At 33.7% G+C, this 26,070-nt stretch overlaps 4 protein-coding genes across 8 annotated transcripts; 2 read left to right on the top strand and 2 right to left on the bottom strand.

The window, feature by feature from the left end:
* Positions 1-286: 286 nt before the first annotated feature.
* Positions 287-1,028, top strand: LOC133680264 (18.1 kDa class I heat shock protein-like). The gene has a single exon (XM_062103091.1). It carries the CDS (start codon positions 379-381, stop codon positions 844-846), a length of 468 nt encoding a protein of 155 aa, XP_061959075.1. The 5' UTR covers positions 287-378; the 3' UTR covers positions 847-1,028.
* A 140-nt stretch (positions 1,029-1,168) lies between these two features.
* Positions 1,169-14,499, bottom strand: LOC133680262 (transcription factor IIIB 60 kDa subunit-like). Of its 5 annotated transcripts, none has more exons than XM_062103084.1 (20): positions 14,306-14,499; positions 14,119-14,187; positions 13,912-13,993; positions 13,718-13,790; positions 12,963-13,048; positions 12,804-12,880; positions 11,233-11,289; positions 11,023-11,135; positions 10,377-10,456; positions 10,171-10,257; positions 8,980-9,060; positions 7,010-7,168; positions 6,821-6,925; positions 5,634-5,706; positions 5,414-5,526; positions 4,430-4,510; positions 3,693-3,830; positions 2,851-2,940; positions 2,190-2,243; positions 1,169-1,486 (listed from the first exon to the last, which is right to left on the bottom strand). In XM_062103084.1, exons 2-20 carry the CDS (start codon positions 14,178-14,180, stop codon positions 1,268-1,270), a joined length of 1,830 nt encoding a protein of 609 aa, XP_061959068.1. In that variant the 5' UTR covers positions 14,181-14,187; positions 14,306-14,499; the 3' UTR covers positions 1,169-1,267. The 5 variants fall into 5 exon arrangements, with proteins under 5 accessions (XP_061959068.1, XP_061959069.1, XP_061959070.1 ...); XM_062103085.1 differs by having other exon boundaries at positions 6,839-6,925; XM_062103086.1 differs by lacking the exon at positions 14,306-14,499 and having other exon boundaries at positions 13,922-13,993; positions 14,119-14,137.
* A 626-nt stretch (positions 14,500-15,125) lies between these two features.
* LOC133680263 (UDP-glycosyltransferase 76E2-like) lies at positions 15,126-17,701 on the bottom strand. Its single transcript, XM_062103089.1, has 3 exons — positions 17,557-17,701; positions 16,548-17,295; positions 15,126-16,123 (listed from the first exon to the last, which is right to left on the bottom strand). Exons 2-3 carry the CDS (start codon positions 17,032-17,034, stop codon positions 15,249-15,251), a joined length of 1,362 nt encoding a protein of 453 aa, XP_061959073.1. The 5' UTR covers positions 17,035-17,295; positions 17,557-17,701; the 3' UTR covers positions 15,126-15,248.
* Positions 17,702-23,898: 6,197 nt separating this feature from the next.
* Positions 23,899-24,662, top strand: LOC133679523 (copper transporter 1-like). Its single transcript, XM_062102140.1, has one exon. It carries the CDS (start codon positions 24,013-24,015, stop codon positions 24,490-24,492), a length of 480 nt encoding a protein of 159 aa, XP_061958124.1. The 5' UTR covers positions 23,899-24,012; the 3' UTR covers positions 24,493-24,662.
* The last annotated feature ends 1,408 nt before the right edge of the window (positions 24,663-26,070 follow it).

The following is a 26,070-nucleotide window of genomic DNA, read 5'->3' as shown; positions in this document are numbered from 1 at the left end:
CATGAACGTCCACAGTTTTTTACAAATCTTCGCTGAGAATAATTATTTTTATTATAATAAAAATGATAAATTTATTTAATGCTAAATATAACAAGTTTTCCTTAAGGAAGAAGCTTATTCCACGTCACCGATTACATAAGCAAAAGTGCCAATTAGCCGAACTGAACGTGCTAGAAGCTAGACTCTAGAATGTTCTCGCTTAAGGTTGCAGGCAAAATATGACCGGAAAGTACTAGAACACCCCTGACCCTTCCCTGTAACTGCTATAAATACCCCTCTCCACATTCTGTCTCTCCGTAACATCATCAAGTCAAAAACAATCAAAGCAGAATCTAATTTAGCAGCTCTATACTACCCACCATCTTTGTGCCGTTCAAAATGTCGATGATCCCAAGTTTCTTTGGCAACCGAAGGAGCAGCATCTTCGATCCTTTCTCTCTTGACGTTTGGGACCCTTTAAAGGATTTCCCTTTTCCTTCCCCTTCCTTCCCGCGCGATGAAAACTCTGCTTTTGTTAACACTCGCATCGACTGGAAGGAAACCCCAGAAGCCCATGTCTTCAAGGCCGATCTTCCTGGCCTCAGAAAAGAGGAAGTGAAGGTCCAGATTGAAGATGATAGAGTTCTCCAAATCAGCGGAGAGAGGAATGTCGAGAAGGAAGACAAGAACGATACTTGGCATCGCGTGGAGAGGAGCAGTGGCAAATTCTCGAGGAGGTTTAGGCTGCCTGAAAATACCAGGATGAATCAGGTCAAGGCTTCTATGGAAAATGGGGTTCTCACGGTGACCGTGCCCAAGGAAGAAGCAATCAAGAAACAAGTCAAGAGCATTGAAATCTCTGGTTGAGATTTGATTTCCCTATTTTGGTGTTGATGCATTATTATTAGGATAAAAGAGTAGTACTACGTTTGCTATCTGCCTTGAAAATATGTTATGTTTATGTTCCTGTTGTGAAGGTCGAGGTGTGTGGTGATGGGTTACTTGTGCTGTAATGAGAGTTAACTGAAATTAACTTGTATTTTCTGTGACATGGTCTAGCTTTCCACATCCACTTGGTTACGTGGCTATGCTGGTGATGTTTGATCTGTACAATGTTTTATACATTACTAACTGAGATGCTTGATTCCCATGAGAAATGCTTAGATACACAAGCAGGGCATCAACAATATGAAAGCTTTAGATTTCTATGGCGCTGCATTATTATTATTAGAAAATGTTTAATAATAAGAGAAAAACAGCCCTCCGTGATTAGCAATCACCAAAACTTTTACCATAAACTGTTACCATAATCATCATCAGAACAATTTTCATAATAAAGAAAATCACTTGTTTCTTCAACAGCATCATTTCCGTTTCCATCCAGTGACCCCAAACCATCATTTTCATTCGTATAATCTAATCGACAATCTTTGCCGTCTGTATGGAGCACCTTGTCAGCAGAGTCAGAAGCTGATTCTGTTCGCGGTTTCTTGGCGTCCTTGGCCTCCTGTAAAGAAAACTCGAATCAATCACAGAAATACACGCATCGTAATCTAAAATACTAAAAGGGGGTAAAGCAGAGGACGATACTTCTAAGGTTGCTAGATGCTCATCCTTGCAAAAGGATAAAAAAACAAAAGGAGTAAATAGAATGTAGTCTCTTTACATGAGAAACTAGAGCATCTGAAATGACACCAACAATGACAGTCTCTTCCTCTAGGAGCGTGGAAGATACGATGTTCATTTGCTAATCCAAGGATAGACAAAGACATGGCAGTCCTCCACACTGCTACGTCGTAAATAAATCAAGGGAAAAATCTTTAATTCCTTTATTGTTTTACTCTATAACTAAAATTTGATCTTTACAGCATTAGATTTACAATTTGCAGATTAATATTCAAAAGAGTATAGAAGGTCATTCATTCATTCGTAAACACTATCCCCGGTTGTGACAGAACATGGTCGACAGAAGGATGAATGTGGTTCAGAATATATCCAGATGCACCAGCTGAATAGTGCAATAAGAAATGAGTGACGCATCAAAGTGGCATAAAAATTTGAACTTTTCCCTCGTTATAATTTCGAATCACCAAATGGACATGCTCTTTCAAAGATATGCTATAGGAACTAAACTTAATCTCTACTAAAAGTAGAAAAGAAGATGGATGATGCGCGTATGAAAGAAGAAAAGGTAGACAGCAATAACATACAGAATCCTCAAAGAGTTTCTCCAGCACATCATAGTTGATTTTCGAACCGAGTCTCTGCAAAAGAAATCATAAGCACATTTCTCATTAAACAAAAATGGAGCATGCCCATAGATTATGCTTTGGGAATACAAATGAACCTTAAATACAAAATGTAAAAATGTACTTAACATTTATACAGAAAAGCCAGCGTGCTCATACATAACATGCATTGAAGCACAAAGCCACTGCATCAAACTGGCAAACAAAACTTTTAAGAATGACCAACGAGTATCCTTCCCGGATTTTCTGTTCATTTTCTTTCCCTGAAATTCACAACATGACATGACTAGCCTAACTGCATTCTTTCTGAGGTCATTGCAAAGGTTTTGAGCTAGGAAGCCTCCATTTGCAATGGTTTTCTATTACAAAATCTTTCAAAGCCATTAGATGTAATTTCTCGTTAAGATTTAAATTCTAATAGAAATTCTTCACAATATGAGCTGCTTGACTTTAAATTTCTAATAGAAATTCTACCCAACTGAGATGTGCTACTGTGAGCAAAAACTTCACAGCTGAATGCTGCCCCGAGAGTGAAATTAATTAGTTAGCAGCTTTTGATGTTGCAAATCAAAACAATAGTAACTTGCAGAAACCAACTTCCTTTATTATCCATGTCAATTACCTTCTTAGTTAGCATTCGATGGACAGCTTCTGCAGCAGATTTAGCGGGAGCCAAGTTCCTAGCTTCGGAAGCTCGCTTTTGTTGAATTTCCTGCAAATAAATATTTGCAGAAAATTATTCAAACAAATTGAGACGTAGTAGGAAGATAAACAATAAACATCGTTAAGGTTCTAGACATTGAAAAAAAGAGTTAGAAATACATTTATAGCAGCCATACACCGCTCAGTATTGCAGCAATTTATGTATTTTTTGACAAAGTCAATACACAATCATCATAATTCACATTCAACTTTCTAAATAACCTTTACAGTAACATTATGAATGGCTGCAAGAAGAACAAAAAGTTGAATAGAAATATAGAATAGTTATTCACTAATATTGGCTTTTAATGAAAATAAGCATGTAGTAAATAGACATTTTATGCACCTATTTTTCGCACTTGATTAAAGAGGAACAAAGTACATACGCCCTAGCAATTTATGTCACTTAATTACAAAGCATAAACAAATTAAATCATAAGCAGGCTTTCTATGTGATTTGAAACTTTCAGAAATATTAGTTATCCACAAGTTGGAAAGTTGAATGGAAATAAGGGCTCAAATTCAGTTGAGGGTTAACCATCACTTAAGCCTTAAGTTCTGTGAATTAAATATAAACCACTGAGCAAAAAACTTCAGCAGGGAAAAAAGATGGTTGGACATTTATGTTGTTGTACTGCATGAAGAATCCAAGACATCATTTATAGCATGCAAAAAAGAGAGGAACACATTACAGAACTATAGTTGAGATCTTCCTATGATAAAGAGTATATAAAAAATTCTCCTAGTAAACCAGAAATTTACCTTTTTAGATTTTGCTAAATCAGCTTTTACTGCAGCATCAAGTTTCTTTGCAGCTTGCAAGTCCTCAGGGCAATTCTTGAAATTCTCCTCCCAGGCTTTCTTAAGAGTCGCCGCGGCTGCTTCTTTGGCTGCCTGTTCCTGTAAATAGCAGTCACCAATGAACTTCAAGCTAAATCCATAGAACTAGAACAAGAATAACAACTGCATAGAAAGCATTTTATCATGCAAAGACAAGCAAATATATACCCGGCAATTTCCCAAGATGCTAGCTAAGTAAAGAAATGAGAAAAATGACCATATATTAAGCTGAAGAAAAACTAGCTACTAATTTTAAATGGTGCACGATATGACAAGGTGTTGCATACAAACAATCATCCAATTCAACACACGAGTTATGAGAATACAAATCCTATGGTATGTGTTTTGGATTAAAAATCATATCGCAGTTTGCTAGAAAATATAGAAGTAATAGTTGTAACACCAACATAAACTTATCGAGTAGCTTCTCAAAAGAGAAGTTACAAATTCATAAATAAAGCCATAAGATGTCAATGCTCATTAACCTGTCATGAGCCTGCTGACCTACCCTTCAGCATTTTTGCAAGAAGTGACTGCTATAAAGACTTGAATTTGCAAATATGCTTTTGCAAGCCCAAGTGTTACAATTGAACCAAGAAATGGTCCCTAGCCTGTGATGTAGAAATTAAAGGAAATTTGACTTCAGAAAATTCAATTACCTGAAGATACTCTCGGTTCATTTCTTCCCAAATGATTTTTTTGTAACGTTTTTCCTCCTCGTTATGAAGGTAGCTATCAACCTATAAAATATCTAAAAAATGAAATCAAAAAAATAAAATGAAACATGCAATTGAATGGATATAGATGAATAGAAATACAAACTAGTTTATGAAAAAACAAGGTAAAGCAGAATGAATTGACTAAATAGCTACTGTTTGAATAGCAAAGTTCAAATACATCAAATTAGTATAAGAACAAAAATCATGAGAATTACAGTCTTATTATTTCTTTAAAAATATTCCTGGAAAAAGAGCAGCGCCAACAGTGTTAGGTGCCAGATTTGTCAGACTCCAGCATTGCAAAATGATTTTCTTTTTTTTTTCCTTCTCAACTTTGCTGGGCTAAGAAAAGAGGGGGAGTTTGGGTTTCTATTAGGACACTCTTAACAGTGCACATACACATGACTACATGCGTGCAAGGACGAGGACATGCACAAACAAATAGACCCAAAAGTGAATGGACAAGGTATTACAACACTTCCTGAATGAAGTTTCAACAATATGAATCCAGAATGACAAATATTGTTCAAATCATGTAAGAAAAATAAAATTCAAAGCCCAAATACTGTTGTGATACAGTACATTAATACAAAACAAGAAGCACGAGCAATGAGATAGGCTTGAGATGATGAAGATTAGAAAAAGTCACTGAAAATCACGAAGCTTAAACACAGAAAGGCTTCAGTTTCTGAAATTAAGTGTTGCAACTCATGCTTAATATTGCTTTTGGAACATGATAAAATCAAGATTCTGAAATTAATGATTTGTAAATTGTAACGGGCAGGCTTAAGGTTTGTGTTACTTGTATCAATTCCTCCATTATATTTCTGGCTCCATTATATTACTTGAGATTTGTAGATGGGATGCATGCAAGCAATGATATGCATAAAGGAAACACAAAATGTTAGAATCTTTGGTTCTCACCTCAGCATCATCAATATCAGAAAAGCCATCTGACTCGTCAAAAGCTTTAGAACTCATATCACCCACACCATGCAGTTTATCAGAATCACTGGCTAAATGCCCTGTAGCAACTCCTGAAACATTTTAGTTTCAAGTAAATATTTTTCAAGTAATTTGGAAGAAGACCATGCCAATGTCAAACCATAATATCTCTTCATAAGGATAAAGAGGGTAAACCCACCAGCACTTTCAGGCTCGCGTGTTGGCCTTTCTTCATCTCTGCTCTCGCATTGGTTGTTCAATTCTTTTGCAAACTGAAAAATAAACGAGGATAAAAAGATCAATAACAACTTACAATTAAAATGCTGAAAAGAAAATATAAGTTTAACGTTCACCAGAAATTCATAGCATAACATCAGAAACACATAATTCATTGCAAGATTCTCTAATGTTATCATAGGTACTTTTTCCTAATAGAGTGTTTGGTGGTAAGATATGCTCATAGCTAATTCTAATGTCCTTGCAAATCATATGCTCATTGCTAATTACTGCAGCATATCTTTATTGATTCCATGGAAAAATACACAAAACACACGCTTGGCTCTGTGTGTGCGCACATGCGCAACAGTGAAAGATATTTGGAAAATAATACAGAGAGAAGAAGAAACACTTAATTGACTATTGAGGAAAAGCAGATATCTGATAGTGTAAGCTCTATCTCAAGTCCATTGTCCTCTACATATAATTTTATATGTTTAACCCACAAAAGCAGGGTCTAAGAGATCTGAATTTCTACATGAAAAAACTCCACAGCCCATTAATGCAAGATGCTAACTATTACACTAGAGAAGCACCATCCAAATGTGCCCTCAACATGGCTACATGTCCCATCCCAAACCAAACAAGTAGCATGAGTGATAATAACGGTGGTTTCAAATTGAAGACAGAACTAAAAAGGAGAGAAATTTCAAACAGAGATAGTGACATCCATGTCTAATAATTTGTGATAAACTCCACGGGAATTTGTTTGGAGGTTTTGTAATATGTGATACAGCAAGAGATGGAAGAAAAAAAGTAAATGAAGTACATGCTTAGATTGAGAGTTAAGAGTGTTTGAAAGAAGAATCTAGTAGTTAGCAACTTCGTAGCCACAAACTAGAGTAACTGTACAGGGCTTATTGACTCAGAAAAACCAGAAAAATTGCAGCCCAGACAGGAGAGATTGTCAACTAACAAGCATTTTTATTATGTCAAACAAAAAAGGCAAATTTTTAGCTAGCATTTTCCATCTTGACCTACTAACCAAACAATTTGCATATCAGAAATGATTAAACATGAATATTTCAACAGCAACAAAGCCAATAGAGAAAGCAAATGGTTAAGTTCATTAGTTTAAGAGTACTCTAGCTTTAAGGAAGACATACTAACCAAATTTGAGTCACTCACACTATGTCTAATAGATGATTTTTTCATTCTTTGACTCTCAGCATTTTGGAAAGCTGGAGGATCTGTTCCTCCATCAAATCCTATAACCTGTATCAGAGTAGGAATGTGAATTGTAACATCTTTTGTTAGGGCAAAAACTAGTTAATTTTCATAAAAGGGAGCAACACTCACAATTGCATAGCAATCTTTACAAAGTCCAAATCCAAAAGGAGGTCTATTTGTACCCTTGTGTTGACATAGCAACTCTTTTGAACTAGATGGCTCCCCAAAATTTCTTTGTGGCAATGAACTTTCTTTCAGTTCCTCCACCTTTGCATTCAGTTCCTCAATCTAATAGTATAGGGAGATAAAGAACAAAATTTTCATACAATATAATTTTGTAGAGAAAAAAACAAAAAGAAAAAATCAACAATAAAAACAGCTTAGATGACAAATAATGATTTGACTTCTTTTGTTTTATCAAAATTAGAAAGAAAAAAATAACTTTTCATCTTATGCCCTAAATCAAGCGGATCAGAAATATAACTTGCAAATCTTTCTCTTTACAGTAATTTTCAACTATAATCAATGTTTTTTTTTAGATTTACATTTGTCAGTCTTTTAGCATCTCTGTCAGAAATTTATAGAATGTTTAGGATACCCTTGAGGGAGGCAAGCGCATGTAAGCAGACCCTGCTGGCAAGTTTGAACTGAATTAATAAATTGATTTGATACTGCTAAAAAAAAATACAACTGGTAAGCTAGTATTAGTTCAACTAGTCATTCTAAGGAAGTCATTTGAGTAGAAGAAAAGGCAGTAAGAAATACTGAAGGCAAGCTCTAGGAGTGGCAATAGAGATGGATATGACCGATCCACTACAAGATCTTTTTTTTCTTTTTTAACTTCAAGCCCTTACTATTCTGCAATATGCTTTGAATCTCCATCTAGTTAATGATTGTGGTAAAGGTGCATATTTTTACATATTGAATTGCCTATTCATGTTTCTGCTTATAACATTTGCTTATGATTATCAGGCAATGTATTACAGACTCACTTGTGGTATTAGGCATCAGTTATTTTAGCTTTTGGGTAGTTTTGTTCAGCGGATTCTGTAAATAGTTAGATAGGGCTTGGGGTAGCTGTCTTCATATCCTCTTGTTTTGTTATTTTTTTCTTAAATTTTTTTATCCAGTTTCCACCTCTTGGACTGCTATCTTGGAGCCAAGCGTGGTTTTACCAACTAAGCTAGCAAACCCTCATCATTTTCATGCTCCTTTTTCTTTCTAAGGCATCAAATGGTCACATCAATGCTAAGTGCAGCATCTTTTACATCAAGTTTCCGTTTTGTTTTTACTTTTTTTAAGATATTTTAGATAAGAGAAAAATATGTTCACTGAAAAAATTACAAAGGCATATTGGAGAATAAGCTGTCCTCCAAAATATGAAAGCAAAGGGGAATATCATAAAAGAGCAGCCCTAATCCCGCTGAATATCAGCTAAGGAGATTTCCCTCAAAGCACCTGCCTTATTTGGAGATCAGATGACAAAATAAGAATAGCCTACCATGAAGTAAACTGTAATTTGTCAATCACTACATAAATCTAAGTGAAAGGTATAAAAAGAATGCAACCTGGTACAGCTAAACACAACTTTATAGTCAGATGTGAAAAAAAAAATGAAAATTAGCCTGTTCAGAGGGACAAAGTATAAATCGCTTTTCAAAAGAGGCAGCTTTTCTGCCAAAGAGTAAAACAAACTGTTAATTCCGACAAGTAAATTTTTGTTTATTATGAAATACCATGTAGGGTATCAAGGAATTTCAGGGTATCAATAGTATGTCCACCAATATGTCATAGAAGAGAGCTCTAATGAGCTGCTCATAAGTCAACCATGTGCCAAGATAACCTTATATCAAACAAAATCAATCTAAGCATGAAATGCTCTACTGAATCGTATGCAGGAAGGGGACTGGAAAGTGGAGATATGGTGGTTTATATATTTCTTCATGTTGTTTTCTCAATACTGATCATGAAAGGCGTCTCACTACACAGTTAGAATAATATTACCTTATAGATATGCTAATTCGAGACATTATGCATTATTTTTCAATGTTCTGAACAACTGTAGCCTAAAAAGTCACAAAACACTTTCAGAAATATACCGTTAAGCTCCCAGACTCTGTATTCTCAAATTCAACCAATCTCTTTGACAGTGTTTTCCCGCAAACATGCACCAACCTTAACTGCATAAGATTAAAAGCAAGTATCAAATAACCACAGCATGGACCAAATGCCAATCCTCAAAGACTTCAAGGAGGCTGAGGCTGTCTGTCAAGAAAAAAAGCAGGCTCGTAGCCGAATAAAATTCATAAAATACGAGATGAAAGTATACTTGAAACAAGAAACAAAAATTAATGTAGCTAACTTGTAAATCAAGTATAATACATTGCTTTGAAATATATTGGTTCAAGAAATGATACATAAGTTACAAATCTAGAAAGAATAAAGTAGCCAGTAACATAACTATCAATTGAGACAAGCTCGACAGAAGCTTCATGGATAATCAAACTCAAGCAACCTAAACTTTCTTTTCCGTGGAAGTTCTTCCCACACCTCATGATCACCTATCAAAGAAGCCCTTTCTCCACCTTCCACCCTCCTTAACACTCTCCCTGGTCAATTTCTCTCTTCGGTTTCAAACTTGCAAACATGCACATATTGGTTCTCACACAGCCAAATATCAACTTGGTGCTTCAATCTATGAAAAATAAATAAAAAAATTGGTTCCGTGAAGAAATTAAACAAGCATTCCAAGTCTTATGACTTTCAATGCAATTCACATCTTTCCTTGCAATTCCAATGATATGGATTCACCAGCAATGTACTGATGAATCCAATCCACCAATATCACACGAACCCTAAGTTGAATGGTGACTAGGTTATGCCACCGCAAGGTGTCAGCATACTAAAGTGCTTGTAGATGCCTTCAAGGCAGCGAGGCATCATTGCCAGGCCTTAACATATGCTTATAGGCTGACACTAGTAAGTCCACTTTAATCAAGATCATAACTAAATCATTATTTGAAATCACCAGCCTCTGCAACTAACAACTTCTCCAGTTCTTTTCTTTTCTTTTCATCTCTTTGAATAGGAACTACAGCTGCTCATACGAGGAAAAACATACCTCACTAAACAATGAATACTTTGGTGCAGCACTCAAGTAGAAAGACAGAAAAGTTCTGCATCAATTAAATGACTTTAATACAATTAAGATGACTTTTCAATCCATTTAATATTTTGTCAATCATCAACTTAATCGCTGCACGTCAACAGAAATTTCAAGCATGACTTACGATGTCAGATTTGGAGCAGTTGAGGCCATGTGAAAGTGCAGATATATATAATGCTGCACCCCACAATGCACTGGGCGTTCTCCCTGTCTGTGAGTAATATCAAATCAAACAGAACATTATAAGACTCTGGATAGCTCAAAAGGTATCCAATAAAAAGACTGAAACAATGTTCATCTTTCCTATAATATCAGAAAAGAATTTCACACCTGTATCCAATGGTAATTCATACTTGCTATAATGGTCAATGCATCATCAGAAATTTCCTTGTTTTTTCCTCCTGATAAACCTAAAACACAAAGAATGGTTGTTACAATCTCCCACTTGAAAACACATATCATATACATTCGGTTCCAAATGGAATAATTTAAAGACTCTGGTATAAAAGAAATAGAGAGGGGTATCCCAATACTCTCTAAGCTTCTAAGAATACAGTTCAAGAAGCCGATCAAACCATTACCAATACTCTTCCTCTTTGGATTCAGGAAAGAGAAACCAAAGAACACTAGGAAAACCAACACAAGATCTGAATGTGCCCCTTAAGCTCGAGATAGAATTGGAAAAGGAAAAGTTTAAACAATAGATAGAGATGGAGTTCTTTTCCGGGGGAGGGGGGAGAACAGAAAGTTGAACGGGGTATTATCGTACACTCATATCAAATTAACATAATGTGTTGCTTAAATAAATAGAAGGTTTTAGGATAGAGGGGGGGTGGAGTATTTGTATTGCTTGATAGACCTCCGAACCTTGTATTCCAAAATTTCAACCAATTGGCAAGAGAACATATCCAATGCCCTCTAATTTAATTACTGAAATAAATCACTAATCAGCATTCAAGAGATTATAGAAACTTACTAGCTGTATATTTGTGTATGAAAATGGAAGGATCATGAAGTTTCTGACAAATGGCATGCTCGGTAAGATTTAAAACTTTGCAGAGCTGCAAAAATACAGCACCTAGTACATAACTGTAAACAATTTCGAAAGAAAATTATGTTATTGACACATAAGCAAGGGATAATCATGATGGCAAAAATTTGGCTGTGAAATGACGAGGCTCCTCACATATTTATCTGCAAGTAAATAGAAAAATCAATAAGAAGATATGGTTTTCTGTTTTCCCTGAAAAAGAAAGTCCAAAAGTAATATCAGAAAATGTCAACATTGCTAAATTCTAGTATGATTGCACATAAAACATATTTAGGAATCAACTCAAATGAAAAACAAACAACTTTCTCACACTAGATGCTACAACTCAATAATTGGTAAGTCACGTTTGGAAAATGGTCTCAAAGTATTTCTTTACGACAAATCAATTGCACCTTTCACTATCATTTCCAGTGTATCATTAACACCTCCTTGGGGTAAAAACATTTTATCTGCTAGCCATGTAGTTGGAGACTTATGAGTCACATTATGAAGATTTAGAAAAGAGTGCTTGACCACAAATTTAAGTGGTGAGACAATGATTCTTGAAAACTAATTTGGTTTATGTGAGGAAGAACCCCCCCCCCTCCCCTTTTTTTTTTTTTTTTGAGAAGCTGTATAATGAAATACTAAGATAAGTCCTTTAGTGAATGTTGGAGATGGAGGGAGTTTTTACCACTGCATAAACATGACAAAAGATATGTATAGAGGGCATCTAATAGTAAGAAGATTGCTGATGATGATAGAGATGGATTCCCCATTGGCTGACCCAAAAATCTGCCTTATCCTATACTTTAGCTTTGGCCTTGGATAAATCAACAAACATAAAGAGGGTGGCAACCCATGGGTTTGCTATTTGCTAGTAGCACAGTTTAGATATGCAAAAGAAGGAAGTCATACGGTCTAGTTTCATGTATTGTAAATGGATCCTTAGGATCTGAAACTTGGTTCAGAGGGAATAAGTGAGAACTCGAATATTGATTGCTAGTTGATTAATTTCCTAAAATTCAAGCAAAGAATCGCAACACACAATCTTGTATGAAGCTTCCACTGGCCTTGAGGAAACAAAGAACCCCCCCCCCCCCTCTCTGAAAAAACAGAATAAATAATTACCATTTTGTTAGAACCAATTCAGTGAAGGTTTAGTTCAGTTTTTTAATCCAGAGTGTCCTTCTATTCAAAAACAAGCACAAAGCAAAATAAAATAAAGAAGAAAAAAAGGTGTTCCAACAACTATGAATTTCATCTGATAATACCAAATGACAATCAAATCTCTCTCACTCCCCACTTTCTTCTATTTTTTCTTAGTGAAAACCAGTTTAGCATTCTTGCTCAACTAAAACATGCAATAAGCAAAATATTAAAAAGGAAGAAGAAGAGAAGAAAGGGAATCTTAACCACAGAAACAGTAATGGCAATAACAAAACAAATGAAACAAAAAGCACTCCTCCAATTCCATATTTAGTTGTCGGCATTCTATTATGGAATATAGAAAACTGTTTGTCCAGGTCCTTCTTCAAATTAATATGTTTGTGAAGAGTTAAAAACTACCCCTGGTAAGAATTCTCCATAGAATAAACAAGGGTGTTTTTAGTAGGTTAAGAAACCTCACTCGTTCATGAATGAATAAAAACACAAGCATAGCATGTTTCCTCAAAAAGATGGGATGCTGAAAAGGCACAAAGGAGTTGGAGAGATGCATTTCTTACCGACATGCAATGTAAAGACAAGCCGCCTGTACTTGATCTGTCCTACGGCCCCTAGTGAAATTCCGTTCAACTGCTATCTACACATAACAGATTAAGAGAATTCAATAAATTGATCAAAATATGCCTGTGATGTTGAAGCTTAGGTGCAAGGAAACATACTCTGTAATACACCATAGCTTGGTTAACTATGCCAAGATTTTCACCCATGCCTAAGCCATTTTTTATGTTTAGCATGTCATCACGTGCTGCAGGATAAAAGGAAATTAACCACTACCAAAAACATCATGCAAAAGTTCATGATGTCCATGCAATTCCACAGGTAGATGTTCTTAATGGAATGAAAATACATAAATCTTTGGACATTGAACAATCATTCTAGTCATGAGCAGTGATCGTGGCATACGCTACTTAGGTGGTCTTTCCCATCAAGGTTTATCCTGTCTTATCTCTTTCAATGGTTAGTTTATTGTGATCTTTTTGACAGTTAATAATAAATTAAATTTAAGAGTTAAAATTACTTCTTGCTGAGGCTTCACACTTTATAGAAGAAAACTGCTATTGCAGCAAAAACAAGGATTATTGTTCGTATCTAAAAACTTAAAAATAGCTCCTTTGGTTGAGATTCCGTTTCTTTTTCTCACTTTAAGATAGAACTCTAGATCTCTTTACGACATCTTCATTACCATTTTTATTAACCTTGGAGAGACCTCAAATTGGACATCAAGAACCTTTCAAAATTTGATAAATAAAAAACCTCGTTATTCAAGACAACAAGTTTCATCTTTTGACTAGGAACCACTTTCTTTCATAGTTTTCTGTCGACTTAGAAATATTTAACAAGTACAACCACGAGAAACATGTGTCAGGAAATGAAATCTACTACAACATTAAGAAGGACAACAAACAAAGCATACCTCTTTCATACAACCTTTCCCGTGAAGCGTTTTCGCTTTCAACAGACCTAACAAACGAACCTGCCACATGACTCTACAAGTAAATGGAACCACATGAACATAAAGAGAAGAACACCAGGATCATTAATTAGCCACACCATTAACGTTGAGTAGAAAAGAAAATAGTACATCAAAGAAAAGAAAAAAAAACAGACCTCCCCCGACCTAGTTTTTACAAAAGAGGCTTCAGCTGAAAGATAACTGAACTCCAGAACTTTCCCACAGCGACTACATGACCTTCAAAACACCAAAAATACATTTATAACACAAAATTCAAAATTAATAATATAAGAATCATGTCATGAAAACAATCATAAATAAAACAACGCAAAGCTGAATGTAATGACAAATAAAGGACTTACACGATGCCATTTTCGTCATAATATGCACGAACCTTTTCTCGACAAGAGCCACAAGACCTCATTGTGTACCTTTACCGAATAAAAAGAAAAAAGAATTACAAAATCAACAGCAGATGAAGAACAAACTATCAATTTGAAACTTAACTGAGAAATTCATTCGAATCAGAAACGCATCAGATTTTCTTACCGCTTGCACTATTTTTCTTTCGTTTTCTCGGAAATTTTCTGAAGATAGAGAGTTCGGAGAAAAAAATACGGTTTAGGGTTTATGACAACTGACACAAGCTAGTTATCCTGATAGAAGAGCGGGGTTTTAGGGGCGGAAAAAACGCTTTCCAGGTATAGCAGAGCCTGGGCTGTTTTGTTAAGGGTCCCTCGTCTTTTTTTTTATTATTAATTGTTTTGTTTTTCCTCTGTGAATAAAATTTTCTTTGAATAAAATTATTAACATTATATTTAAAAAATAATATACATGTCATAATTTTAAATAAAATTATAGTTTTTTATGGTAATATTAATAATTATTTTATGAATAATTTTATATGAATTTAATATTTATAATTTATTAGAAAACTTTTATTCAATGAAATAAAATACTTCTTTTATTATTTTTTATTGTAATTTTTTATAATATTCTATCAAATTAATTATTCTTTTATTGTTTTTATATAATCGGTTAAAAATAATTAAGAATGATTTTTTTTATTGTACTTTGTTTTTCAAAACACATGAATAAAAAGAAAAATTGACTTAAAAAATATATTTTAATTATTGCAAAATTAATAAAAATAGATTTTGAATATGACAGCGTGCGTAAAAAACTAATACATGCTAATGATACTAATATAATATTATATGGATATGGGATATTAATATCAATTAATTTTTTTTTGTTTCAATGTATCAAAATTCCTAATGTTGCTTAGTTTATTAATCAAAGCAAGAAGCTTTGGAACCCACAAGCAACCTCCATCGAAATTTGATAAAAAAAAAAAAAAACCTCCATCAAATCTCATAAACTGCTATCAGTTGTCCCTACAACTTTTTATTAGTCAAGAAAATATGGCTAGGTTGGTTATTATTAGGCTATTAGCTGTGAGATTAATTAGATAAACAAATCGTTTGTACAGTTAAAACGATTTGATTAATTCCACCAGCTTGTTCAAGGAATTATAGGAAGAACCACCAGTTCTAATGCAAAGTTCTGCTTTCTCCTTGAAGTCCATTGCCCTCTGCCTCATCTCGTCCCCTTCTTTATCAACCATCAGCCTTGTAATAACACTCTCTATTTCTCCCCTCTCCAATTCATCCTCCAAATGCAGACCTACTCTCCATACTTGACTTACATACCTAGCTGTAACCTTCTGATCCCCAAAGCTTGGTCTGCATATCATCGGAACCCCTTCAGATATACTTTCAAGCAATGAGTTCCAACCACAGTGGCTCCAAAACCCTCCTACTGCATTATGTGCCAAAACTTCTTTTTGCGGTGCCCATTTCACAACTCGACCTTTCTCTCCAGCAATTTCTCTGAATCCCTCAGGCAATGACTCAGCCCGTTCTGAACCATGTACTGAGCCAGGTCGAACCACCCACAAGAAGGGTTGTTTGCTATTTGCCAAACCCCAGGCCATTTCTAGTATGTCTTTCTCATTCATGGAAGCTAAACTTCCTAGACTTACATAGATGACCGAGCTCGGAGCTTGCCTGTCAAGCCATGACATGCAATTAGTGTCCTCTTCTAGTAAGCTACAAGATGGTGCAGGAACAATCTTGTGAATCGGTCCGATTGCAAAGATTGGAACATGGCAGTGTTGTTGAAGCTTTGCTAACGATGACCCTTCAAGGCAGTCCATTGTATTGTAAACGATTGCTGAAGACCTTCTTACATCTCGTGCATTACCTATTAATTTAAAGAAATTTTTCATGGGTCCAAAACTGGAGATGGGTAAATCTCGCTGTCTGAGTGGAGGATGCTCCAGCACTGCTTTCTGGGACAAAGGATCTGTACATTATAGGAAAGATCTTGTAAAAATTAATGTAAAAATATTATAATATGGTCTCATAATATAGATGAAAACCAGGAGTAAATAAATTCCAAAGCAATCAATATGGATACTATATCCCCTGCACCTCCACAAGAAGCAGACTAGGAGGCAAGACAGGGGATCTGCACCTTCTAAAAATAGAAGCATGTGAAGGTAAGGAGGGAATCAGGTTCATTTCAGCTTTATCCATTCTACATCAGCAAATGGATGTTCATGGAGATCCACAAGACTTTGATAGAAATGTCTCCTCGTTAATAACAGACAGAAAAATAAAACCTTGGGACACGAGGAAAAAACTTAGCAGGCAAAATCAGTATGCGACTTAAGGGAAAATGCCTTGCATAGTTGCATGAATTCATAAACATAGCCAAAACCACAAACCTGCCAAGGGGATGCGACCCAGCATATACATTTCGATAAGAACACTGCGAGCGAGAAAAGTGCTGGCATTGCTAGTGCGAAATATAATGCTTGGAAGCTTCAGATTATGAGCCGTGGCTTCAGAAAAGTACGAAAGTTCATCATAAATAACACAGGCAATTTGATCATCACGTGTCTCCTGTTCCTTCACTAGCTTGGCCAGGCATTCTTGGAAAGGTAATTGGCATTTGTCGTTGAGAACCAAAACAATGGCAGTTAGGTCAAGAGAAGCAATGTCATGGTCAGATAAGCCATCCTGAATGAACAGGAAGTTGAAATCAGGATAGTTTGAAGGGTCAGGAGAATTGAATTGGGTGTGAACAATGGTGATGGAAAATCCTTTAGAATGAAGGACAGCACTCAGCTGAAGCAATGGATTGATGTGGCCTTGGAATGGAGCTGCTACTAACACCAATCTACGACGCTGTTCATGCCCTTCCTCAGCCATGTTGAAATCAATAGAAAGGTTCCTCTGTACAAGCTTTATGTTGAAATTACTGGGAATGGCTGCTCGCAACTATTAACCTCCGCACTGGTTAGATTTAAGGCAGCATTACCATGGCAATGTGAGGACAGTGGTTTAGAGACGATCCAATTTTTGGAATTGGACAGATTTGATCATTCCAAATAAAGATCTGGTGTTCTCTTTCTCTCTCTTCAATGATGGTCGAAAATTTGGATGACAAAGATTGGTTTGGACTTTTGCTCTCTGCAATCAAATCAATAAGATTAAAGATCCAAACAAACAAATGCCCAAAACTCTGTTGTGTCAATCAAACAGAATTTTGAAACTTGAATGAATTTGACAAGAAAACACATAATCATAGAATTTCAAGACTACACAAACAAACTTTTTCCACATCTTAGCCTGTAATCTTCTTCACAGCTTTCTAACCAAACAAACAGTGAAAGAGGAGAAAGTTATTGTATTTTTACAAACATGCTAGGAAAGGAGAAAAAAGGGTCTTACCATCAAAGCTTTTTGTTGCTGTGGTGACGTAGAGACAATTGAACTGAAAGTGAAGCCAATACAGAGGAGGTAAAAGGGACTCAAAATCAAGACTCAAGAACTAAAACCTTTAACAAGACAAAGCTAAAAATCTCCGACAACAGAGAGAAGGAATACTAGTTTATTGACTTTATTCAGTATATTTTTTTATATAATACATTAAAATAATATAAAAATATAAAAATTTAATTTAAAACTAAAAATTTTAAAATTTTAAAAAGAAGACTTGGTGTACATTTAAAAATATAATAAAAATTATTTTTTAAAATATTTTTTCTTAAAAATATATTAAAATAATATTTTTTTTATTTTGTTAAAATTCATTTATGTTATCAATGTTATCACACATCAAAATAATTTAAAAATATAAAAAGATAATTTAAAACTAAAATAATCAAAATATTTTAAAAATACAGAAAATTTGGGTTCTATTCAAATAAAATAAAATAATTAAATGTATTATATAAATCTAAATATATTAAATGTAATATATTAATAAAATATAATGGGTAAACACTATTTTTTTTCTTCCATTTTAAAGAAGAAATTGTCCCCCACGTCATAACACGATCATATAATCTATTTCATATCTGAAGTTCAATATTCACTTAATAAAGTTTAGTTATACTAATTATTTCTTTCAATTCTTTCTCATGATGATACAAATGCCACATTGAGATTCCTTGTGAGTGATATTTTAATGTTCATGAGAAATACTATGCTAAGTAAGAACCCATTTTTTTAATAGATATATATTTCGTATTACAATTAAAATATTGTTTATTAAAAATTAATTTTTTTATATTTTTAAATAATTTTAATATAATAATATTAAAAATAAATCTTAAAATAATATATATATATATATATATTATTTTAATATATATTATAATAAAATATACTTTAAAAACATCATCACGCACGCTGTGACCTGCTGCATTGTTTTTTAGTTGAAAAACAGGCTGAAAAACATAAGCAGAAGTTTTGACAGAGTGTACACTTGCTCGATAGGGTGGGGGCACCGCATCAAGATGGTGGAATCTGACTCACTCTGACATTGAGTTGAAAATTGTTTGCGAGTAAAACTAGGGGCCAGCCCGTGAGCATTCTGCCTGCAAAATGTGGTTCGCCTGACGGGCAAATAACTTCTGTTTTTGACGGGGCCGGCAACTATAGCTCCCATAATTAACCAAAGCATAAACGCCCACTAAACCCATAATTATATTATTACGGCAAATTAAATACTCCATTTCAACACACAGAGTCTCTGTGAGGTGGACCGCCAGAAATTACACAATCACAGAGCAAAGTGTCCAAAACTCGAAAGGGAGACATTACCCTAAGCTTTGCTGGAACACCATCTGAATATGGAAAGTCTTATTATTGCCAATGGAATAGCTTTTGGCATCTGCGAAGAGTGATGCCATCTTCTAGTTGTCAGCATGATAAGATATGTTCCATTAAATTGTTGATGAGTAGAAGGAAGAGCCGTCCTCCACCAAACAAAGCTTCGCCTTCTCCTTAAATTTTACTGCTCTTTGTCTCACCTTCTCCCCGTCTTTATCCCCCATTAATTTTCTTACAGCTTCGTGTATTTTTCCTCTCAAATTCGTTGTCTAATTCAAGGTCTACCTTCCATAGACGACAAACATACTTAATATTCAAACGCTGGTCTCCAAAAAATGGCCTGCTTGGCATTAGAATTCCTTCACACACACGCTCCAGTGTTGAATTCCATCCACAGTCGGCCCAAAATCCTCGCGCACTGCAACATGGCCTGATACTTCCTTCTGGAGAGCCCATTCACAACGCAGACTCTATTTCCAGCTCTATCTACAGAATTCTTCGGCAATAGCTTAGTCAAATCTGAACCTCGAACCAAACCAGGCCTCATTAACCATCCACAAGAACTGAAGAAAGGACGTTGCTCACTTTCAGCTAGGCCTTGGAAAGAAAAATCTCTAACACGGTTGATCTTAAAAGCATAGTTATTAAACCCGGCCCGGCCCGGCGGGTCGACCCGGTGGCTGGACCGGTCCAGGTTTAACAAAAGACCGGCTGTGGCAACAGCCCGGCCAAACCCGGGCGACCCGGGCGAACCCGAACGAAACCCGGTTTTTTTTTGTTTTTTCAAATGTGGGATTTGAAACACATTAGTATATATACTCTATGTTTCCAAGAAAAAAGTCATGTTTTTTCAATGTGGGATAAAAAACCTTTTGGTTTAAATACTTCAACTTAAAAGGATAACATAGTATTTTTTCAATGTAGGATTTGAACCCCTTTCGTATATATACACTATGTTCCCATAAAAAAAACCATGTCTCTTCAATGTGAGATAAAAAACCTTTTGGTTTAAATACTTCAACTTAAAAGGATAACATAATATCTTTTCAATGTGGAGTTTGAAGCCCTTTCATATATATACACTATGTTCCCATGAAAAAAACCATGTTTTTTCAATGTGGGATAAAAAACCTTTTGGTTTAAATACTTCAACTTAAAAGGATAAAATGATATCTTTTCAATGTGGGATTTGAAGCCCTTTCATATATATACTCCATGTTCTCATGAAAAAAGTTACGTTTTTTCAATATGGGATTTAAAACCCATTAGTATATATACTCTATGTTTCCAAGGAAAAAGTTATGTTTTTTCAATATGGGATAAAAAACTTTTTTAGTTTAAATACTTTAACTTAAAAGTTTAACATAATATCTTTTTAATGTGGGATAAAAAACTTTTTAAATTATTCTTTTAAACTTCATAATATGTATAATCTATATTTACATGGATTTTTTCATATGAAATATTAAAACTTTATTTTTTTTAATTTTTTCGGGTTAATCTGGGTTGACCCGGGTTGACCCCTGAAACCCGGGACCCGACCCCTTGGTCGGGTCAACCCCCGGACCGGGTCTAATAACTATGCTTAAAAGTCTGTATCTGTACTGTTGTTGGACTTCCATGGGACTCCTAGAGGTCTATGTCCCAGTTGTCTTTGCATGTGAGGGGACCGAATCATGGAGGTTCAATTATATGTTAATGTATTTACACTTATATTCAATTTGTAATATTTAATTAAAATTTTTAATTTAATTAAAAAATTTTAGAAACTCCTCAAATATCACTAATAACTTTTCATCCCATCAGAGATTTTGACTTAATATTTAATTTAAATTTTTAATTTAATTAAAAATTTTCAAAAACCCTTTAAATATCATCAATGACTTTTTATTCCGTTGGAGGTTGTATCTATAGAGAACAATAATTAACAGTATAATTAAGATGTAAACAGTTCTGGAGTTCTCAGGAAAAAAATACCAACAAACTTAATCCATTGGTAATTCTGTATGTAATTGACAATATGAACCATGCAGTTGAGAAGTGAACAATTTCAAAACTCTCTGAAATATACTGACAAACTTAATTTGTTTGTGATACACTATGTATTTAACACGATGAACATAGTCAAAGAGAAATGAATAGTTCCAATGCTCTGTGAAATATATCGACGGACTTATTATGTCAGAGTATTTATTAGTATTTTATAGTTTTCATTGTTCTTTTTCTTCCTTTTAAAAAAAAGAAATGATTATCAAATTCACATCGAATCTTCATAAACACCATATGTCATCTTAGGACGAACCCCTAACTGATATAGTTACAGCAACACCACGAAATGATGCTTTTGGAGCTCATAGGAAGTTGTACCTTCCTTTCTAGTATGGTGGCTTCTCCAACATATTGGCACGTGCATTACATTCAATAGACACTTTTTTGCTTTTTTTATTCATTTTAGTCATTAATTCTATAATATCTCTTCAATTGAATCATAAAATTCATCTACCTTGATCTTAGGCTCATTCTTTTAATTTAGCACCTAACTCTCCAATAACTATTCGATTTAGTCTCGGATAGCATCTCACCCAGGACTAATCAAGGAAAGAAAAAGGTAATGGAAAAGAAAGAGACCGTTGGCCCAAGTTTGCACATTATGGTTATATCCAAGACCCGAGTAGCGAATTCAATGGCTAACCTGGGTTGATCAAGAACAATCAAATATGTTGTTGTCTCGATATTAAAAAAAAATCACCCTTAACTTTTTTTTTAAATTGACTTACATATTTTTATTTGAATCTCAAGCTAGACAAGAGATCGGATTATGAAATTTTAAAATTGACTCGTTAAAGCAATATTAATTACACAATTAAATAGTTCCTTATAGATTGCATATTTTTTTACGTTCAAAAACATCACTCAGAATGATTTTTTTTTAAAAAAAAAAGTTTGAACAACATCATCTTACACATTTTTTTTATTCAAATCGAGTTTCCATCACATCAATTTAATATATTTTGAATTCACATATGTTTTTTTAAAAATTACTCACGAAAATATCACTAACAGCTTGAATCCATATATATAACGTAACAAAAACAACGAAACTAAAATGTATGTCAATAATTTTTTTTATTTTTTAAAAATTATTTTTGACATCAGCACATTAAAATGATTTAAAAACAATAAAAACATATTAATTTGAAGTTAATAAAAAAATAAAATAAATTTAATCTTTTTAAAAAATACTTTTGAAACACAAAAATAAACAAGATATATAATATAAAATCTTTCCATTCTCATCATCATCACAAAACAGGAGGAAATATTTTGGGTTTAACAAATCAAGAGAGCATGGACATGATCATGATATGCCAAGCATGAGGTTTAGCCCCGTGATAAACTATTTTGGTAAATCCAACTTGACTCAGTATATTAACTCAGTGACCTGAAAGATCTATAATTTAACATATGATAGATTTTATATTAAATTAGATAAAAATTAATCGAGTTGAATTCAGTTAATTTAGTGAATCAGCCCACAAATTAGTCAATTTATTTAAAACTCAAGTGAAAACTTATTTAATTTTATAAAAATAAAAAAAATATTATTTTAATTCTTTTCAAAAACAATGTTATTTCAAATTAATGAAGGTCGAAAATCTAGATATGCACTCAAAACCTATAACCCAGGCAAGGTTATGACCAAGCTGGGTTTTATAAAATGGTTTTGACATCAAATCGAACAAAACAAGCGTACGATGTAATACCATGTAATAAATGTAGTCTAATTACTACAAGCTCCATCACCCAATTATGTGTACTACCACGAATTTTGCCGCCCTTTATTTCATTAATACTGAGTTATTTTTCAATCCTTGATGTTTAGCACTGTTATAATTTTTTCATGTTTGACGACCTCGGAGTTTGTTTGTCTCTGAGTTCTAATCTTGGTTTTTATAAAATTTATTTTTTAAAAAAATTATTTTTATTTTTATAGTATTTTTAATTATTTTGATGAGATGATATTAAATAATTTTTTTAAAATAATTTTTTTTTAATATATTTTAAAAAAATATTTTAAAAAGTAATTATTATCACAATATAATAACCTCTTTAACTTATCAAGTAAAAATATTCTGGTTTTTTTATAATAATTTAAATTGTTAAAGGGTATAATTCTTAATTCATAAAAAAATCCCTAAGAAATCATAAGATTTTTATAGTGCACAGGAAATAATTAGTTACATCTTTTTAATTATTCCTCAAAACTCAATTTTAAGTAAGAAATCATAAAATAAAATCCACGAACCACTAAAAATATCTCCATCTAAAATTTATTCTTTTTATTTATTTCTTTAAAGCACTTTATATAAAAAACTAATAAAATATCATTAATTATTTACAGTATAAACACCTAAAAAATTCTCATAAATAGTTTAATAACACAATTCTCAAAAATCAAGCAGCATTGAGTAACTACATTATAGTTTTTCAAAAAACATGAAAGTGTTAATTTATAATTGTGTAAGAGTAAAGGGGCTAAGTAAAATAATTTACTCTTTCATTAAATAGTCCCAGCTTTCTTTATTTTAGCGTAGTTATGGTTATTTTACAAAATATTTTTATTTAAAAATAGATTAAAATAATATTTTAAAAAAAATTAATTTTAAAATTAGCTTATTAAAGTAATTTAAAAATATTAAAAAAATATTAATTTAAAGTAAAGTAAAAAATAAAAAAAATTTAAAATTCTTTAAAAGTGTTTTTAAAATGAAATAGTAAAGAGGGCCTAAATAGAAGTAGATTCTCTTGACCGCTTACCCTTCTTACACTCATAAAAGAAATTGTAGAATAATCTTCCGTGAAAGGATTTTTTAAAAGTACTTTTTAAACCATATTTATAATTTCTTATTGGTCAGGCTTATTTTTTTAATATCTTAATATCTGTTTTCTTTGTTAAATAGATTCGTGGAGTAACGATTACTCCCGGCACACTATAAAATCTTTCCATTTTCATCGATCATCCCTCAACAGAAGGAAATATTTTGGGTTTCAGAGAGAGAGAGAGAGATCATGGAACATGGTCATGATATGCCGGGCATGGGGGGCATGGCTCCACCGTCGCCCATGAACATGGGAGGAACGATGCAACGCCACGAGATGATGATGATGCACATGACCTTCTTTTGGGGGAAGAGTGCTGAAATTCTCTTCTCTGGCTGGCCTGGAAGCTCTGATAAGAGACCACACATGTATTTTGTGGCTTTGCTGTTTGTTTTTGTGCTTTCCATTCTTGTCGAGTGGCTATCCCATTGCCAATTGATGAAGCCTGGCTCGAACCATGTGGCGGCTGGTCTGGTCCAGACTCTACTGCACGCTTTGCGGGTTGGTTTAGCCTATATGGTCATGTTGGCTATCATGTCTTTCAATGGCGGCGTGTTCCTGGCTGCTGTGGCTGGGCATACTCTGGGGTTCCTGTTTTTTGGCAGTAGGGTTTTTAAGAGAACCCAAAATCCTGCTAAAACCTCTGATCTTCCTCCATCGAGTTGTTGAATTATGCTCATCAGGTATCTGCAGGTTCTTAGGCTTGGCGATCCACTAGTTCTCCCTAATTACGCGTTTTTGTTTCCCTTTTTACCCTCTTGAAACTTGAAGAATAATTTCTGTTATGAGTATTCGGTGTGTGGATTGTTATTTGTGCAAAAATAAATTTCCATTTTATATATTTGTTATGAACTAGCTGTTCTTACTACCAGTAGATGAATCTTTAGCCGAATCGATCAGGGAGAAAACTAAAGCAAGAAAGCACAATAAAATATTAAAAAAAATCAGTTGATTTTTCCCCGTGAACTATGAACTTTATGGTCCACACATTTGCATGGGTCGATAAGGTCTTGGTGATGGAAATTAATGGCAAGTGAGTCAAAGCATTAAATTTGAGGATGAGAATTCCTTGGAGAAGCAACGAGCAGTTGCCTCGAAGGCGCAATTGCCTAGTTATTGTGCCTGCCATTGATCAACTATTCGTGAGCCCTTCAAGGGACGCTGTAATTCTGCTTCGCTGATTTCAGATTTATTTTTTTTTTTTTTACGGGAAGGGTTGTGAACCCTTAATTATCTAACAAATAATTAAATAAACTAAAACCATTAAGATTTAAATATATTTTTGATATTTTTAGATTATTTTGATATATTAATATCAAAAATAATTTTTTTAAAAAAAATTATTTTTTTAATATATTTTTAAATAAAAAATATTTTAAAAAATAATCTCACTAACATTTTCAAATACACTCTGGATATCTGTATATATCTGTATATGGCTAAAGAATCGCAATCTGATTATGCCAACCATAGTACAGCTTCCTAGCTCTTCCTTCCCTCTTTCTATTTCTGCCACAATAAAAAGAGGGATATATATATATATATATATATATCTATATATATATATAATTTTTTAATATATTTTTAAATAAAAAATATTTTAAAAAATAATCTCACTAACATTTTCAAATACACTCTGGATATCTGTATATATCTGTATATGGCTAAAGAATCGCAATCTGATTATGCCAGCCATAGTACAGCTTCCTAGCTCTTCCTTCCCTCTTTCTATTTCTGCCACAATAAAAAGAGGGATATATATATATATATATATATATTTCAACAGGTTTTTGCCCTCTGCCTTGGCGTTGAGCGGTGGGGACAATATTGAACCACTAGAGTAGAAAGGGCGTGCTGTCAGATCAATTTTTGTTGCTATTTCGGGAGAGACAAAACCCAATTTAATAAATATATTTCTTCTATTCACTTGTGATCAAAACGAGCTCGTCAACTGGGATTTTGACTGAAGAATCAAGAAAGACACATCAGTTTGGACTCCTGAAATTAAAAAATAGAAAGAAGAAGAAGAAGAAGGAAGCAGGAGTGCCTTTCCATGGGTTGGAAAATATGGATGCACTCTTCTTCTTCTTTTTTTACAGTATTTGGGCCCTGTTTGGTGTTAATTATGCCTTTAAATTGCACACTTGCTGTGTCTATTTTTATTCTAAGAATAATATTTGGTTAAGATTTGAAGCAAAACACAAGATGATATAAAAGAGAATTATTTAGCAGAATAATATAAAAAAA

This window comes from Populus nigra, chromosome 19 (genome assembly GCF_951802175.1).
Source record: "Populus nigra chromosome 19, ddPopNigr1.1, whole genome shotgun sequence".
In the NCBI taxonomy this organism is placed as follows: domain Eukaryota; kingdom Viridiplantae; phylum Streptophyta; class Magnoliopsida; order Malpighiales; family Salicaceae; genus Populus; species Populus nigra.
Note: the sequence above shows the minus strand (reverse complement) of the source record. Positions and strands in the feature narration are given on the sequence as shown.